The sequence below is a fragment of the Tasmannia lanceolata genome, unplaced genomic scaffold (assembly GCF_043159265.1).
Source record: "Tasmannia lanceolata isolate RefF3 unplaced genomic scaffold, GAP_Taslan_0.1 ptg000018l, whole genome shotgun sequence".
NCBI lineage: Eukaryota > Viridiplantae > Streptophyta > Magnoliopsida > Canellales > Winteraceae > Tasmannia > Tasmannia lanceolata.
This window is the reverse complement of record NW_027518695.1, coordinates 13107522-13126121: the sequence shown is the minus strand read 5'-3', so window position 1 is coordinate 13126121 and position 18600 is coordinate 13107522. Positions and strand designations below refer to the sequence as shown.

Here is an 18600-nt window from a genome sequence, read left to right as displayed (position 1 = left end):
CGGGTCCCACATCAAGCGGGTCCCACAGCGGGTCCCACATCAGCGGGTCCCAAGCGGGTCCCACATCAGCGGGTCCCAAGCGGGTCCCACAGCGGGTCCCACATCAGTAGGTCCCACAGAGGGTCCCACAACAGCGGGTCCCACAGCGGGTCCCACATCAGTGGGTCCCACAGCGGGTCCCACATCAATGGGTCCCACATCGGCGGGTCCCACAGCAGGTCACACATCAGCGGGTCCCACATCAGCGGGTCCCACATCAGCGGGTCCCACAACAGCGGGTCCCACATCAGCGGGTCCTACTATGAATAGTAGTTTTGAATAGTACTTATAAATAGTAATTATGAATAGTAGTTTTGAATAGTACTTATAAATAGTAATTATGAATAGTAGTTTTGAATAGTACCTATAAATAGTAATTATGAATAGTATTTTTGAATAGTAATCTTGTATAGTAATTATAAATAGTAATTATAACAGTCTTCAGCACAGGAGTCAGTCCTTCAGTCAGTCCAGGAATTTTTCCTATCATCATAGGGGTTAGGATTCTGTCCATCCTCTCATCAAGTCGTGATCTTTACCCGCTCCGGCAAGGTATAGGATGCTGTCCAACCCTTGCCGAGTTATTTTCCTGTTCGTTCCCCCGCAAAGTATAGGATGATGTCCAACCTTTGCGGGATTCCAGAAGTCTCCCTACCCTTATGATGATAGGATTTTATTCTCTGGTGTCAAAAAAACAACAAAAACATTTCAAAAATACTTGAAAACAACAAAAACATTTCAAAAATACTTGAAAACAACAAAAACATTTCAAAAACACTTAAAAATTCAAAAACATCTGAAAAATCAAAAATCTCAAAAAATCTTGAGTCATGTGCAGAGTAGTTAGGAATTCTGTCCGAACTACGGATGGCTTGATCCCTAGCTGAGGGGTACGTAGGCAGCTCAGGCGTGCTGCTGGCACCCTGAGTTCAGTCACCATTTTTTATACTTCTCACCATTTTCACTCTTTATTTTTACACATCTTTCCGTCCGAACTACGGATGGCTTGATCCCTAGCTGAGGGGTACGTAGGCAGCTCAGGCGTGCTGCTGGCACCCTGAGTTCAGTCACCATTTTTAGACACCATTTTTACACCCTTTCACCATTTTCAGTCACCATTTTTTGTAAATATTTCTCATAACTTTCACCATTTTTCATAACTTCAAAACCTCCAAAAAATACAAAAAACTTCAAAACCTTTTCAAAAAGATCTTCCCCTAGAGTTAGGAGTCTGTCCTAGATATTTAGGGTGTTTTAGAGTTAGGAGTCGGTCTTGATTTGTATTGATGTGGTGTGTCCTGTCGTGTGAGTGTCCCTAGAGTTAGGAGGCCTCGAGTCGATCGGTCAGACACTTAGTCGAACCGATGGCTAGACTAGGAAGCATATAGTCAGCCCATGGTTTTCTTTATGTTGCACAGCCTAGATACACATAGGATGTAGGGCCCACCTGCATTAGCTTAAGGCTAAACAACCTGCATTAGTTAGGACATATAGAGAGTCCTAAAAATCACAATCCACTTGAATTTAAGCAATCGCAGAAAAAGCTTTAAAAACTAGTCGAGTCTAGTTGATCGAGTCTAGGATAGCGGTCCTAGAGGTTTAGGCATTGTAGTTTAGCATAGGACACTGAACTACGTTGGCTCTGATTCTTCCCGAGGCCGGGATACGTAGTGCAGCTAGGATGGATGGCCATCCTGGTCCGAGTCAAGTCCTGCATTAGAATTTTAGGATTTGTCTTGTTGAGTCGTGTGTTGCGTATTTTGCTGTGTTTTCTTATTTTCATGTACAGATCCTATACCTTTAGCTGTAGCATGCATGTGCTTGTCCACCAGAACTTAGACACCAATTAGGCATGGCACTCATAACCTAGCTATTCTTAGGCGACATATCTTTCATTTCTTTTGTGTGTGCTTCTTATTCATCTCTGAGACATGCATGATTAGCTAGACGTTATCTCGGGGATATCCGTTCCCATTTCGCATGATTTTCTCCCAAAACTCTTCAAAATTAATAATAAATGGCATGAGAGACCAGGTGCTAGCACTTGGGCGAATTGGGGGCGCCTAATCCCTTCCCCATTCGTCATCAGGCACGAACCCTATTTTATATCTCTGGTTATCCGTTGCAACAGAGCACAGCATGGGATCCAGGGCCCACTTCCTTGGATGGCGACTCTTCTTTGTTTAAGGTACGCCTCGAATCTGGGCTAGTCCCCGAATCGAGAGGTATCTCACTTTACATCGCCGCTCATGCTGTGAGGGGCACTCTTTCGAGAGTTCCTTGGTGGGGCTCTCCTTCACGTGGACGATCTAGAGAGACTCGCGCGGGGGCCCGTCCCCTCACGCCCGTCCCGGATCTGGGTCCACAACATCACATTGCTGACAACCCGAATTTTATGCCGTACTTTAAGGTATCGTTTATTACCTTGCAGTAGCATGTAAGTTGCATAACAAGTTACTCATATGTCAGCACTGACGGGTGACATTTTAAATGTCCATATTGTAGGATTGCATTGGTGCAATTGACGGGACACACATTCAAGCAACAGTAGCCGAGGATCTGAAACCTAGATTTATTTGTCGTAAGGGATGGCCCTCTCAAAATGTGCTAGCTGTATGTGACTTCGACCTGAAGTTTACTTACGTGTTAGCTGGGTGGGAAGGGTCGGCATCAGACTCTAGGGTCCTAGCATTTGCTTTATCAAAGCCGAATGGGATTCCTTGTTTACCAGGTACTACTGAGTTTGTCTTTTACTCCGTACCACTGTTGTTGTTCTCGGTTATGAAACTTATATATATCCCTTCGTGTGTCTGTAGGAAAGTTTTACCTTGCTGATGGTGGGTACCCATGCCTGAGAAATTTTATAACTCCTATCCGAGGCATTGGTTACCACCTAAACGACATTAGAGGGCGCAGACCTCAAACTGCAGATGAGTTGTACAATCAAAGGCATTCATCAGCAAGGAATGTAATCGAGCGGACTTTCGGTGTCTTGAAGAAGCGATTCAACATAATTAATACGCCACCCATGTACCCATTCGAACGACAGGTCGACATAGTGTTAGCCTGTTGTTGCGTCCACAATCACATAAGGAGGGAGATGCCGAACGATACATACATTCCAATTGTAGACAATGAGTTGGGTATAACTGTAGTGGAGGAGGAGGACGAAGAAGAAGAAGATCGTTTTCTTACTAGGGCTGAAGATGTGAGAGCGGGCGGTCTACTTCGAACAAGAATAATGAATCATATGTGGAATGATTTTCAAGCACAACGACGTGGTCGTCATTAGGATGACATGTTTTTGGGTTGTAATAATTTTATGACTATTTCGATTAGACTTCTGCAACTGTGTTTCATCATATGTTGTTTGATTGTATTAGGATTTGGAATTTTTTGGGTTGTAATAGTAATCTGTTTCATCGTACTCTATTTAATGATATATTGTTGTGAGTGATTATTTGGATATTTTTCTACTATGTTCAATGGTACTCTATTTGATGATATATTGTTTCACAATGTTGTAGATATAATGGAATCAACTTCAGTAGAGAGGAGGAAGAAAAATAACTCCTGGAACGACGATATGGATAGGCATCTCATAGTAGCCATACAGCATCAGATTGCCGAGGGCCAGAAAGCCCCCAATGGTTTTAAAAATGCTGCGTACAGTGGCGCAGCGCAGGAGCTTACTACTGTCCTTCAAAAGCAGATCTCAAAGGACCACGTTAAGAACCGTTTGAAGACGATGAAAACCAACTATAGGTTTCTTAACACTATCGTCAACCTGAGCGGATTTGGTTGGGATCCACAGCTGAAGAAAATATCCGTTGAAGAGCAAGTGAAGATGTAGACACCCCATTTTGACCGTGCCCTGCACCTCCATGTTTTGTGCTTAACTTTCCCAAATCAGTGCGTTAGGGTCCCAAATTGCACCCTGAGCTAGCTTAGGGTCCCACCAAGGTCCCTGTGAAATTTCGTCAAGATCCGACCACGTTTGCCTAGCGAACGAGCTAAGTGTAGACACCCCATTTTGACAGGACCCTAAACCCGCGTATTCGAATGAAATCCCGAGGTCAGGCGGAAAATGAATGAATGTGGGGCCCGCTGATATGGGACCCGATTGTGTGGGGCCCGCTTGTGTGGAACCCGCTTGTGTGGGGCCCGCTGATGTGGGATCCGCTCGTGTGGGGCCCGCTCGTGTGGGACCCGCTTGTGTGGGGCCCGCTTGCGTGGGGCCCGCTTGTGTGGGGCCCGCTGTTTTGGGACCCGCTTATGTGGTCAAAGAGAGAATAAGGACAGTCATCATTTTCTTGGTTTTAAAAATGGGCGTAATGAGTAATTTTGGTTTTCGTATGGCATCCGATGCCATTTGAAAATTGTTTTTTATTTTTTTATTTATTTTTTTTGCAAAATTTAAGGGAATTTGGGGAGACAAGAGGGGGACAAAAAAATTCTCATTTCTCCCCTCATGATGACTCATGATGGGTCTTCTCTCGCGAAGAAGAAAAACCAGAAAAAAAAAGAGGCAGGAGAAACCAAAAAAAAGAAAAAAAAAGAAGGGAGAACGAGAGAGAGGACAGTGAAAAAAACCAGAGAAAGACCAAGGAAAAGAAAAAAAAGAAAAAAAAGAAAAAAAAAGAAAGAGGGAGAGAAAGAGAGAATTGCAGAGGGAGAGAGCTCATCATCTCCGGCAAATCCGCCGGAGATCCAACCTTCATCTCCTCTTCCCTCAACGGCCGCCACCACCGCCTTCTCCGGCAACCTCTACACCTCCAATCCTACGGCTTCCATTTTCTCCGGCCGTGTTCTGATCGTCTTCCCCCATTTTCCTCCGGCCTTTTCTGCAAATCTGAGATTCATTTTTTCCGATCTAAGCTCCGATCTGAGATCCTTCTCTGATACTTCTCCGATCCATCTCCGATTCATTTCCGATCCAAACCTTAGCTCCGATCGTCTTCTCCGATCTTTGTAAAAGAAGGTATTTCCCTTCATAATTCTTCTCATTTTATTTTTATATACTTTCAATGCTTATGCTTAGAACTGGAAATTTAAATCATGTTTTCTCTGGATGTTAGCTTTTCCTGTGTGATTTTTTTATTTTTTTATTTTTTTTTTTATATACAAAGTTTATGTTTCAGTTGATTGTATTTGAGTAGATTTGAATAGGAATCTGCTTTCGTTGTTTTAATGGATGTTCCTAACAATTTGGTTAAAAATAATAATAAGAGAAAAACTACTGTGAAAGGAAGTCTTTGCTGGATTTTCTGAGATTTTGATTGTAATAATCCTAGTTATGGGGGCCCGTTTGTGTGGGGGCCCGTTTGTGTGGGGCCCGTTTGTGTGGGACCCGCTGGTGTGGGGCCCGCTGATGTGGGACCCGCTGTGTGTGGGACCCGTTTATATAGGACCCGCTGGTGTGGGGCCCGCTGGTGTGGGGCCCGCTTGTGTGGGGCCCGCTGGTGTGGGGCCCGCTGATGTGGGACCCGCTTGTGTGGGACCCGCTTGTGTGGGGCCTGCTGATGTGGGACCTGTTTTGTGTGGGACCCGTTTATGTAGGACCCGCTTGTGTGGGGCCTGCTGATGTGGGACCTGTTTTGTGTGGGACCTGTTTATACAGGACCCGCTTGTGTGGGGCCCGCTGATGTGGGGTCCGCTGATGTGGGACCCGTTTGTGTGGGACCCGTTTGTGTGGGACCTGTTTATGTAGGGCCCGCTGATGTGGGACCCGCTGTGTGTGGGACCCGTTTATGTGGGACCCGCTTGCGTGGGGCCCGCTGATGTGGGACCCATTTGTGTGGGGTCCGCTGGTGTGGGACCCGCTGGTGTGGGACCCGCTAATGTGGAGCCCGCTTGTATTCAAAGAGATAAAAAGAACATCATCATTTTTTTTAGATTTTTGCATGATTTTTAAGCATTTAAATGATTTTAATTCATTATTAAATGTGTATGCTTAAAATCACGATCTGCATGAGTGTTTCAAATCCGTTTCGTCCCAAAATTTAATACGATGTTCTACTTGAATAGAGTAAAATAACTGTCAGATCGGATCGGACATTGGATCAAAGGTTTTCAAAAATTTGAGTGAAGAGTGGTATTTTATTTAAAATAAGGGTGAGTCTTAGCCTTGCTTCCCCCTTTGCAAGGGCAATGATAAGGTTACTTGGAGCCCATTTTTGTGTGTGTTTGGGAGACCCGCCCGGTCTCATTCTCTCGTTAGTCCTCTTTGTGTGCCGTTTGGTTTTGGGGAACACCCTACTCGGCTTGGCTTCATACCCCTACCCTTATGGGTATTGGGTTGCACATTTGTTGCACCCTACGGCTAGGTAGCTGTCCGGCCCGGCTGGGTGTTTCACCTTTGCTAAATATGCACAAGGTCTCTTATTCCTTTTAGACCCGCCCGGTCTCATTCTCTTGTTAAACCTCCTCTTTGTGCGCCGTTTGGTTTTGGGAGAACATCCTACTCGGCTTGGCTTCATACCCCTACCCTTATGGGTATTGGGTTGCACATTTGTTGCACCCTAGGGCTAGGTAGCTGTCCGGCCCGGCTGGGTGTTTTACCTTTGCCAAATATGCACAGGGTCTCTTATTCCTTTTTACGTCATTTGTGTCTCGGAGACAAGCCTCGTCTCATATAGAGAGTTTCCCCTTTAGGAGGCTTACCTAGCCTCATGTTAGAGTGGCCTCCCCTTTTAGAGTTGAGTCTTTAACTCGGTAGTGTTATTAGAGAGTCTCTGACTCATTTGTTCCCCCCCTTTAGTGTTGTTAGTTCGGAGTTTCTCCTTTAGAGTTGTTGATTACTTCGCTCTTATTGGAGACTAACTCAGTCTTATTAGAGCTTTGCTTGCTTGGGATCTTGGATCGTTTTCTCTCTTTTTGGGACACTATCTTTCTTGTTGTGGTTCGTCTCTTTGAGGCGTTAGTTGCTTATTCGGGGTTTCCCCTTTTGGATTTAGGGCTTTGCCCTAGTTTATGGTTGTTCTTGCGTGTTCCCTTTAAGATTGAAAACATTTAAAGATTCTGAGCATTGGAAAAGCTTTAAAATCCAAAAAAACATTTGAAAACTTTAAAAATATCAAAAAACATTTGAAAATATAAAAAACCTTAAAAAAAATCTAAAGTGTTGAGTGTTTCTTTTAGAAGCGTAGTTTGAGAGTTCGTTTCGAACTACGTTGGCTTGATCCTCTTCCACGAGGTACGTAGTGCAGCTTGGGATACATATCCCAAGTCCAGCCAAACTTTGTAAATAAAAATGCTTTAACCCTTCAACTTTAAAACCTTGTTTTTAACAAAGATCTTCCTCTAGAGTTAGGATTTTCTCCTAGATAGAGAGTTTTAGAGTTAGGGTTTTTCTTTTGATAGGTTGTTTGATTGTTTGTTTGCTGTGTGCTTGTTTTAGAGTTAGGGGTCTGTCCTAGAGTTATAGGAACGCCTCCGTCCGGTCAGTTGGCGATTCACATCGCCGACCGATGACTAGGTCTTGGATACGTTAGCAATCCTATTGTTTTCCTTAGGGCATACAGCCTAGTTACACGTAGGTTGTAGGAACCACCTGCATTAGCCTAGGGCTAATCTGCATTTAGTTAGGGCATATAGGGTGTCCTAAAATTCACAATTCACTGGAATTTAAATAATCGTACAATAAACTTTAATAACTAGTCCGGTCTTTTAGATCGAGTCTAGGATAGAGGTCTAGGTGTCTTAGGCATCCTAGCTTAGAATAGGCGCGAAGAACTACGTTGCCTTGATTCTCGTGGAGGCGGGGATACGTAGGCTTCTTTGGATGAATACCAGACCATCCGAGGACTCGGGCTAATAATTTAGAGTCTTAGGATTTGTTGTATTGTTATTGTGTATTTTGATGTGTTTTTCTTATTTTCTAGTACTGATCCTATACCTTTTAGCTATAGCTTGCATGTGTTTGCACATCAGAACTTAGACACCCATTAGGCATGTCACTCATAACCTAGCTATGCTTAGGTGCCACATCTTTCATTTTATTTTATGTGTGCTTATTATTTTATCCTCAGGAAATGCATGCTTAGGTAGACGAATCCTGAGGATTGTTCCCATTTCACATGATTTTTACCCAAACTTCTTTGGAGTTAATAATAAATGGCATAAGAGACCAGGTGCTTGCACTTGGGCGAATTGGGGGCGCCTAACCCCTTCCCCATTCGTCATCAGGCACGGACCTTTTATATCTCTGGTTATCCATTGCAAACAGAGCATTTGTTTTGGTTCCATGGCATGTCCATGGATGGCGACTCTGAGTTCTTTTTAGGTACATCTCGGTTTCGAGCCCTGGCTCCTGATCAGGATGTATCTCATTCGTTTTGTATCGCCACTCGTGCTATGCTGTGAGGGTGGCATCCGTTTCGAGAGTTCCTTGGCAGAGCTCTCCTTCACATTGTGGAGATCTTTGAGGATTGCTGTGGGGACCTCGCGTCCCTCGCCGCACCAGTCCTCTCAGGATCGGGGTCCACAGGCTGGCGACTCTGCTGGGGAGTTCTTGAAATATTGCCTAACTCTATATAAATGCCATTTTTGCTAACTTCGGAGAAATTTGAGCTAAAATCCTTTTAAATGGGAATTCTATCGTTAGAATCCAGGGGCACCAGATAGGTGCGTAATTAAAACAAGGGATTCACACACTGCACATCATATGTTATCATATTGTTTATTCTTTACTTATTTCATTGTTTTTCATTATTATTGGCTCCACGGGATAGATTGAATGCGTGCCCGACTGGGATGTCATTACACCCTGATGGTACTGTTGAATCTATTTCCAAGCTATGCGCCGGTGCTGCAGCCGTAAACACTGGGCGTACTTGTGTTTACAGCAGCCGATGAGCAATGAAGCATACTATGTATAACATTGGGCGTACTTTTGTTATACATATTAAGTATGTTTCATACGCATAGTACCCATTAGATTGAGTCCGGAGCCCTATTTTGTTTTATATATTATGTATATACGTACTGACTTAGTGAAACCCAACTAGGAAGTACCTGTGTTTATATAAGTATATTGCATTCATATAAGGGTCGAACATGTGTTGCTCACACATGTGAAGCTTAGAGTTAGGAGCCTTGTCCCATTTGTAGACTAGGGTAGCTCACTTTATGTGGCTACAGCGCGGTTCTAGTACACTCACTGGTCTGTCGCGAGTCGAGACTTTCTCGACTCCGTTAGATAGATTAGGGCTGGTGCCCCTGGTTAGGGTGTATATATATGTATATATATGTATGTATATTGTATTATTCTTAGATTAGGGCTTATCCTTTCGAATAAGGTTTCTTTATCTATTTCAGTCATACCATTCTTTCAGACCCGGTCAATGACTCTTGCTCTTGCTTGGTCATCATCCAGATCGCTGTCTACCCTGTCATCTTTATCATATGATTATTCCTGTATCTCGGATTTATATCCGTTTTGTCGGCTGTCTGATCAGGGCCTACTTTCCACTGAGGTTTTCTGGTCTATTATCACCGATTAGAGTTTGTTCACTATTTCTTTCTTGGATCAGGCTGATGATTCTTGTTCACCACCTTTTATGGCCTGTGTTCATTTCTTGATTCTTTGTTATCCATTCTTCTTGCTAGCTGTTAGACCAGGGCCTGTCTATCAATGAAGTTTTCTGGTCTATCCATTAGCCACATTGTTTCATTCCCCAGCCTTCGGACCTGGTCAATAATTTTCCTCTATCATTATTCTGACCATGGTCTGCCTTTTGTCTCTCGAGTGTATAATTGTGTCGTTCCTTTGTACATAACTTATTTGATGAGTCGATTTCTAGTTACCTTCTTGTACCTACACCATTTGTTAAGTTGATTGTCTAGATTAGGACCCATTTTCAGTGGGTATTCCTGGTCTAATTCATCCTATCTATATTCTCTTGATTTGGTTGGTGGCATTTCCCTTGCCATTGTTGAAACCATAATCTGTCATCTCGTCCTCAGATTGTACATATCTCTTGTGTGTATATGATTCTGTCGGTTGATTAGATTAGGACCCATTTCTAGTGGGGATTCCTGGTTTAATCAATTATATGTGCATTCTTTCAAATTCACCTGACGGGTGACCTGTACTTGTCACTCTTATGGCCACAGTCTACTTGCTGCCCTTTTGATTGTATATCCATTCTTTGTTGTGTCTTAGATCTGGTCGATGGCTTGTTCGGTGTCTCTATAGCCATGATATATCTTTTGGTCGCAAATCCAACCCATGACCAAGCGTCGTCATTCATGGTCAATCCCTCATGTGATTATATCTCCGTGGTGACCATACTCTGCTTGCTGATTGTGTGCTTATCTTGCCATCATTATTTGAGTGCAAGTATCCTTGCTGAGAGTCCTACATTACTGAGTTTCTATTCATTTACCCTTATGTTGAGTTGTGGGGATCACCCTATATAGCCGTCATGCTGCCGAATTTTGTATAAACACCTTGAGCGTGATCGCTATCTTTTCAAAGTTATCGATAAGCCATGAGTTTACTCTACCACAATCCTTTTATAGCCGTCATGCTGCCGGATTTTACTCAACTCATTTTCAGTGTGATCGCTATCCTTTAGGATTATTGATAAGTCATGTGCTTACCCTACAATGATCCTTCTTACAGTTCTGCTGTTAGTTTTATTCAAGGGAAAGATGTGTTTGTATTATCTCTTGTTTCAACTTGTGTATATCATTTTCATGAGATTGCCTCATACTAAAGTCAGTTTTTGTCAATTCCATGACAGGAGTCTGACCTAATTGACCCCACCCATTTGTTGAACCAGTCTCCTTTCACTTCACCTAAGCAAGTCAACAGGACTTATACCAAGGTTGAACCCCAAGTCATTGACATCATGGAAGAAGGTGTACTACTCATATTTTCAGTGCCAGTTCATCTGTATCGAAAAAAAAATAAAAAATGTCATGTGTTGTTAAGGTTTGTCTTTCATTAAGTTTGTACCAACTTTCGTCTCTCAGAGTTGGTAAGTCTTACTATGTTAATGTCAAAAAAAAAAAAAAGTGTGTCATGTTTGTCAGTCGTGTTCATTCATAGTCTGTTGTTTTCATCCTTTGTCAAGTTCAATGTAGAGCCCATTGAGGCGCGTCGAAAAAAAAAGGAGAGTTACTGATGTACTTAAGAGTCTTCGATTCAATAAAGTTTTTGGTTTGGTTTCAAGTCTTCGATGTTCTGTGATTCACTCTTTAGATCTAATGTTTAAACAACTAAAGACGCCCTCTTGGATGAGATTGCAGACGAAATTCCCCTCGAGATCTGAAAAGGTCAAACGAGAGGAAGAGCGTCTAGCATAGCCACTTGAAGAAGAAATCGAAGTTATCGATAGTGGTATCGAAATCCGAAACTCGGGAAAGATGGATTGGCAAAACGTTATCTCCCGAGGAGCGTGAGGAATTGATAAACCTATTTAGAGGGGTTCAAGGAAGTCTTGTTTGATCCTACAAGGATAAACCAGGTGAATGCTCTGGTGTGATCCAAGACAGGGCTCCACCATCTTTAGACATCAAGTTGAAAGTGAAAATTTTAGAAAGTGAAGCGTCAGACATCCTGTGGAGCTGATGAAATATTGAGAGAAGATTTTCAGAGGGAGTGGAGCACAGTGGTTGAAGTTTTGCCAGAAAACCGCCAGACTCCTCGAAAAAAATAAAAAATAAAAAAAAAAAAATCAAAGTCTTTGAACCTTAAGCAAAAGAGCTTGTACATCAAATATATCAGGAGGCCATCATTGGACGTTTGAGCCTTAATAGCCAAAATCTTAACGTTTTAAAAGCCTTTTGAGAACCCTTTGGGCCAACAATTTAAAGCCAATACTTCTTTTCAAACACATTATAAACCCGGGGCATTTATGCGCCCGAACTACGTCGGACCTGATCCCCATCTCTTCAGGGGTACGTAGGCAACTTGATTAATTCAGGTTCGGTCAAACCTTGGGATAAAATCCCTTTCAAAATTTTGAAGCTAAATGCTAAACCATTCTTTGAAAAATCCCACAGCGAACTACGCGGATCTGATCCTCCATTTTTGGGGTACGTAGGTAGTCTGGCAAGACCAGATTCGGTCCAAATCGTTTGAACTTTAAATATCCCACCCCTTTTGAACCCAAGCCCACCTAGAAAGTCCTTCTGGTGAAACAAGCAAAGATTCAAGGCAAATGAAAGCAAAAACAGAAAAAAGAACGAGAGTCTGAAGACCCACTAGGTTGAAAACCCAAAATGGCGGCCTAAATGAAATCATGTGCTTGCTAAGTCATTAACCAAAGAAGTTGGCTTATGCAAAGGCAAGGGTAGCGGTCTGTTGGATTGAAAATTGATGAGATACCGAAGGAGTTCTTCAGTTGTGCAGAATTTTCAAAGTTTGAGTTGTGACTTTTTTTGAAGAGAGAAATCAAGGAGATGGAGAAGCAACCACTACACAAGGCAGGATCCCAAAATCCGAGTAGTGTCGGCAAGACTTGCTTTGATACTTTTCTAAACTAGGGGCATTAAGACTGAGCAATCCGAAGGGGGTAATAACCATGACGAAAATCCCGATGACGGAAGGAAGTGCCTCTTGACATAGTTTTCGAGATTACTGTAGGAGTGGCTAGCCTTACCATAAAAAAATAACATATTTTATCTAAAGGTGAATCAAAATGTAGTCGAGTCCCTTAAATAATCTATACCTTCTTTGATAGAGTCCTTGGGAGTCTATTCCTCATTCATATTTGTTTTCTTTCAAGGTTAAAAAGTTGTATGGCACTGGAAGGAAGGGGTGTATACCTTCCAAAATGAAAGATCCTGGTTTAGGTATCCTACTCGGACAGGCTGAATATGTCAAGTTTCATGCAGTTGGTGGTGGAAAGAGCGAACCTCCAATAGTGGTCAATGAAAGGAGAAGTCTTTGAGCTTAGCCATTATCCCATCTTTATTCCAAAGAAAGAACCCATGCAAATCCAAAATTTCTTTATCTATCTTTGTTCTACTCTCCTTGGGACTCTTGTCATGGGAGTACAATGCACTAGGGGCATCTTTTATGACTTACGTCATAAAAGATATCAAGCATACAAAGGCAATCAGTGCCAGTATTTACAACAAGTTGAAGTAAGAGAGATGCGAGCACGTCTTGAGCCAAATCTCCGAGCTCTTCAAATGAGCCCTCTTTCTTAAAAGAGTCAATTCCCAAAGAAAATCAATTTTCCCACCGGAGTTTAGAATTTGCTCCCGCAACCTTCAAACCTTAGCAGAATGCTTTTCACTTGTTAAAGAAGGGTAAACACCTGAAAGCCCCGTCAAGTACTTAAGTCCGATCCTCAGCAAGGAACTCGTACTCCCATTTTTCTTAGCAAGAGACGTTTAATCCCAGAAAAATCAATTCTCCAATCAGTAAGTCTTCTGTGTAGGTCTTATGCATTCTTGGCTCTTCGTGGTCTACCATTCAAGTATACCATGGACCCTTGCTTCCCGAGTGGCTCTTCGTGATCTGCCCTTCAAGTTGTATCATGGACCCACTATCCATGCTCATTCTATCCATCTCCAGTGCTTGTCATTATCCTTGTTCATTCTTGGCTCTTCATGGTCTACCGGTCAGGTACACCATGGACCCTTGCTCTATGAGTGGCTCTTTGTTATATATCCTTTAAGGTATATCATGGACCCACTATCCATGATCATTCCATTCATTCCCATTGCTTATCTTTGTTCCTATTGGGCTCTTTGTCGCTCATCGCTGCGGACCCCGGGTTTAATGCTTGGCTCTCCACGGTTTATTGTTGGGAACCCCCGATTCCTTTCCAGCTGGGCTCTTTGTGGTTGATTACCATGGACCTCAGATTTATTGCTAGGCTCTTCATGGTTTATTACCGTGGACCCTCGATTTTTGTCATCTTGGCTCTTCGTGGCATAATGCCACGGACTTTTGATATTCCCTGTGCGGCTTTTCATGGTTATTACTCTGGGCCCTCGATTTCCAGTTTCTTTTCAATTATAAAAAAATAAAAAAAATATAAAATCCTCATTGGAATTTGGAATTCAGATTTGCAATTTTCAAAATATAGGCAGAGTTTTTGGTTTACTTGTTTAAAGGGGCCAGTGCCCGCAAGATTTCATCAAATTTCTTTGAGTTGTACTTTGGGTAAAAGTCATGTTTTCCTAATCGCTTCTAGCTATGCTATGTTTTAACTATTTTTCATCCTCTCTGACCTCTAGGAGGTTATGTTAGGAGTGATCTGACCGTCATTTTCAGAATAAAAAAATTCGAGATATCATCACCCCATCCGGTATCGAAAGTTTGAGTCTCCTCAAACATTCTTTACCCGTTTTGTAATCCGGTAAAGAAAGTTTGAGTCTTCTCAAACATTCTTTACCCGTTTTGAAATCCGGTATTGAAAATTTGGGTCTTCTCAAATATTCTCTACCCGTCTTGTATTCCGGTATTGAAAGTTTGAGTCTTCTCAAACATTCTTTACCCGTTTTGAAATCCGGTATTGAAAATTTGAGTCTTCTCAAATATTCTCTACCCGTCTTGTATTTCGGTATTGAAGGTTTGAGTCTTCTCAAACATTCTTTACCCGTTTTGAAATCCGGTATTGAAAATTTGAGTCTTCTCAAATATTCTCTACCCGTCTTGTATTTCGGTATTGAAGGTTTGAGTCTTCTCAAACATTCTTTACCCGTTTTGAAATCCGGTATTGAAAATTTGGGTCTTCTCAAATATTCTCTACCCGTCTTGTATTCCGGTATTGAAAGTTTGAGTCTTCTCAAACATTCGTTACCCGTTTTGAAATCCGGTATTGAAAATTTGGGTCTTCTCAAATATTCTCTACCCGTCTTGTATTCCGGTATTGAAAGTTTGAGTCTTCTCAAACATTCTTTACCCGTTTTGAAATCCGGTATTGAAAATTTGAGTCTTCTCAAATATTCTCTACCCGTCTTGTATTTCGGTATTGAAGGTTTGAGTCTTCTCAAACATTCTTTACCCGTTTTGAAATCCGGTATTGAAAATTTGAGTCTTCTCAAATATTCTCTACCCGTCTTGTATTCCGGTATTGAAAGTTTGAGTCTTCTCAAACATTCTTTACCCGTTTTGAATGATCTGGCTCTCGATTCCAGGATAAAAACTCGATATATCATCATCCTTCCGGTATTGAAAGTTTGAGTCTTCTCAAACGTTCTCTACCCGTTTTGTATTCCGGTATCGAAAGTTTGAATCTTCTCAAATATTTCTTTACCCGTTTTGAATGATCTGGCTCTCGATTCCAGGATAAAAACTCGATGTATCCGGTATTGAAAATGTGAGTCTTCTCAAATATTCTCTACCCGTCTTGTAATCCGGTATTGAAAGTTTGAGTCTTCTCAAACATTCTCTACCCGTCTTGTATTCCGGTATTGATAATTTGAGTCTTCTCAAATATTTTTTACCCGTTTTAGCACCCGATAATTAGCCAAGTGATTCTTGGTTTAAATTGTCAATCAAAATCTTCATTCTTCAATGCAAGCACCGAGTTAAGAGTCAGTGAGAAGTTATCTCCCCTTTGCTTTTAGTCTTTGAGTTTCATAGTGTTACTTTGATATTTTACCTTTGTGAATACCATTTTAGAATCAAAACCCAAAAAAATTATTTTGTTTTGACAATCGGGTCGGCCAAAATGTGTTGTCTTGTCAGCTTTGCCAATCGTGTGACAAGCACACTCTGTCAAAGAGGGGCATCTGTAGACACCCCATTTTGACCGTGCCCTGCACCTCCATGTTTTGTGCTTAACTTTCCCAAATCAGTGCGTTAGGGTCCCAAATTGCACCCTGAGCTAGCTTAGGGTCCCACCAAGGTCCCTGTGAAATTTCGTCAAGATCCGACCACGTTTGCCTAGCGAACGAGCTAAGTGTAGACACCCCATTTTGACAGGACCCTAAACCCGCGTATTCGAATGAAATCCCGAGGTCAGGCGGAAAATGAATGAATGTGGGGCCCGCTGATATGGGACCCGATTGTGTGGGGCCCGCTTGTGTGGAACCCGCTTGTGTGGGGCCCGCTGATGTGGGATCCGCTCGTGTGGGGCCCGCTCGTGTGGGACCCGCTTGTGTGGGGCCCGCTTGCGTGGGGCCCGCTTGTGTGGGGCCCGCTGTTTTGGGACCCGCTTATGTGGTCAAAGAGAGAATAAGGACAGTCATCATTTTCTTGGTTTTAAAAATGGGCGTAATGAGTAATTTTGGTTTTCGTATGGCATCCGATGCCATTTGAAAATTGTTTTTTATTTTTTTATTTATTTTTTTTGCAAAATTTAAGGGAATTTGGGGAGACAAGAGGGGGACAAAAAAATTCTCATTTCTCCCCTCATGATGACTCATGATGGGTCTTCTCTCGCGAAGAAGAAAAACCAGAAAAAAAAAGAGGCAGGAGAAACCAAAAAAAAGAAAAAAAAAGAAGGGAGAACGAGAGAGAGGACAGTGAAAAAAACCAGAGAAAGACCAAGGAAAAGAAAAAAAAGAAAAAAAAGAAAAAAAAAGAAAGAGGGAGAGAAAGAGAGAATTGCAGAGGGAGAGAGCTCATCATCTCCGGCAAATCCGCCGGAGATCCAACCTTCATCTCCTCTTCCCTCAACGGCCGCCACCACCGCCTTCTCCGGCAACCTCTACACCTCCAATCCTACGGCTTCCATTTTCTCCGGCCGTGTTCTGATCGTCTTCCCCCATTTTCCTCCGGCCTTTTCTGCAAATCTGAGATTCATTTTTTCCGATCTAAGCTCCGATCTGAGATCCTTCTCTGATACTTCTCCGATCCATCTCCGATTCATTTCCGATCCAAACCTTAGCTCCGATCGTCTTCTCCGATCTTTGTAAAAGAAGGTATTTCCCTTCATAATTCTTCTCATTTTATTTTTATATACTTTCAATGCTTATGCTTAGAACTGGAAATTTAAATCATGTTTTCTCTGGATGTTAGCTTTTCCTGTGTGATTTTTTTATTTTTTTATTTTTTTTTTTATATACAAAGTTTATGTTTCAGTTGATTGTATTTGAGTAGATTTGAATAGGAATCTGCTTTCGTTGTTTTAATGGATGTTCCTAACAATTTGGTTAAAAATAATAATAAGAGAAAAACTACTGTGAAAGGAAGTCTTTGCTGGATTTTCTGAGATTTTGATTGTAATAATCCTAGTTATGGGGGCCCGTTTGTGTGGGGGCCCGTTTGTGTGGGGCCCGTTTGTGTGGGACCCGCTGGTGTGGGGCCCGCTGATGTGGGACCCGCTGTGTGTGGGACCCGTTTATATAGGACCCGCTGGTGTGGGGCCCGCTGGTGTGGGGCCCGCTTGTGTGGGGCCCGCTGGTGTGGGGCCCGCTGATGTGGGACCCGCTTGTGTGGGACCCGCTTGTGTGGGGCCTGCTGATGTGGGACCTGTTTTGTGTGGGACCCGTTTATGTAGGACCCGCTTGTGTGGGGCCTGCTGATGTGGGACCTGTTTTGTGTGGGACCTGTTTATACAGGACCCGCTTGTGTGGGGCCCGCTGATGTGGGGTCCGCTGATGTGGGACCCGTTTGTGTGGGACCCGTTTGTGTGGGACCTGTTTATGTAGGGCCCGCTGATGTGGGACCCGCTGTGTGTGGGACCCGTTTATGTGGGACCCGCTTGCGTGGGGCCCGCTGATGTGGGACCCATTTGTGTGGGGTCCGCTGGTGTGGGACCCGCTGGTGTGGGACCCGCTAATGTGGAGCCCGCTTGTATTCAAAGAGATAAAAAGAACATCATCATTTTTTTTAGATTTTTGCATGATTTTTAAGCATTTAAATGATTTTAATTCATTATTAAATGTGTATGCTTAAAATCACGATCTGCATGAGTGTTTCAAATCCGTTTCGTCCCAAAATTTAATACGATGTTCTACTTGAATAGAGTAAAATAACTGTCAGATCGGATCGGACATTGGATCAAAGGTTTTCAAAAATTTGAGTGAAGAGTGGTATTTTATTTAAAATAAGGGTGAGTCTTAGCCTTGCTTCCCCCTTTGCAAGGGCAATGATAAGGTTACTTGGAGCCCATTTTTGTGTGTGTTTGGGAGACCCGCCCGGTCTCATTCTCTCGTTAGTCCTCTTTGTGTGCCGTTTGGTTTTGGGGAACACCCTACTCGGCTTGGCTTCATACCCCTACCCTTATGGGTATTGGGTTGCACATTTGTTGCACCCTACGGCTAGGTAGCTGTCCGGCCCGGCTGGGTGTTTCACCTTTGCTAAATATGCACAAGGTCTCTTATTCCTTTTAGACCCGCCCGGTCTCATTCTCTTGTTAAACCTCCTCTTTGTGCGCCGTTTGGTTTTGGGAGAACATCCTACTCGGCTTGGCTTCATACCCCTACCCTTATGGGTATTGGGTTGCACATTTGTTGCACCCTAGGGCTAGGTAGCTGTCCGGCCCGGCTGGGTGTTTTACCTTTGCCAAATATGCACAGGGTCTCTTATTCCTTTTTACGTCATTTGTGTCTCGGAGACAAGCCTCGTCTCATATAGAGAGTTTCCCCTTTAGGAGGCTTACCTAGCCTCATGTTAGAGTGGCCTCCCCTTTTAGAGTTGAGTCT

At 42.9% G+C, this 18600-nt stretch overlaps 1 protein-coding gene across 1 annotated transcript in view; it reads left to right on the top strand.

Moving 5' to 3' along the window:
* Window positions 1-18600, top strand: part of LOC143850067 (uncharacterized) — a 33015-nt gene that overhangs the window by 11767 nt on the left and 2648 nt on the right. The window contains exons 2-4 of the mRNA XM_077359383.1: window positions 2545-2770; window positions 2856-3260; window positions 3567-3880. Of these exons, the coding sequence (XP_077215498.1) occupies window positions 2545-2770; window positions 2856-3260; window positions 3567-3880 (945 nt within the window). The remainder of the gene's footprint in view (window positions 1-2544; window positions 2771-2855; window positions 3261-3566; window positions 3881-18600) is intronic.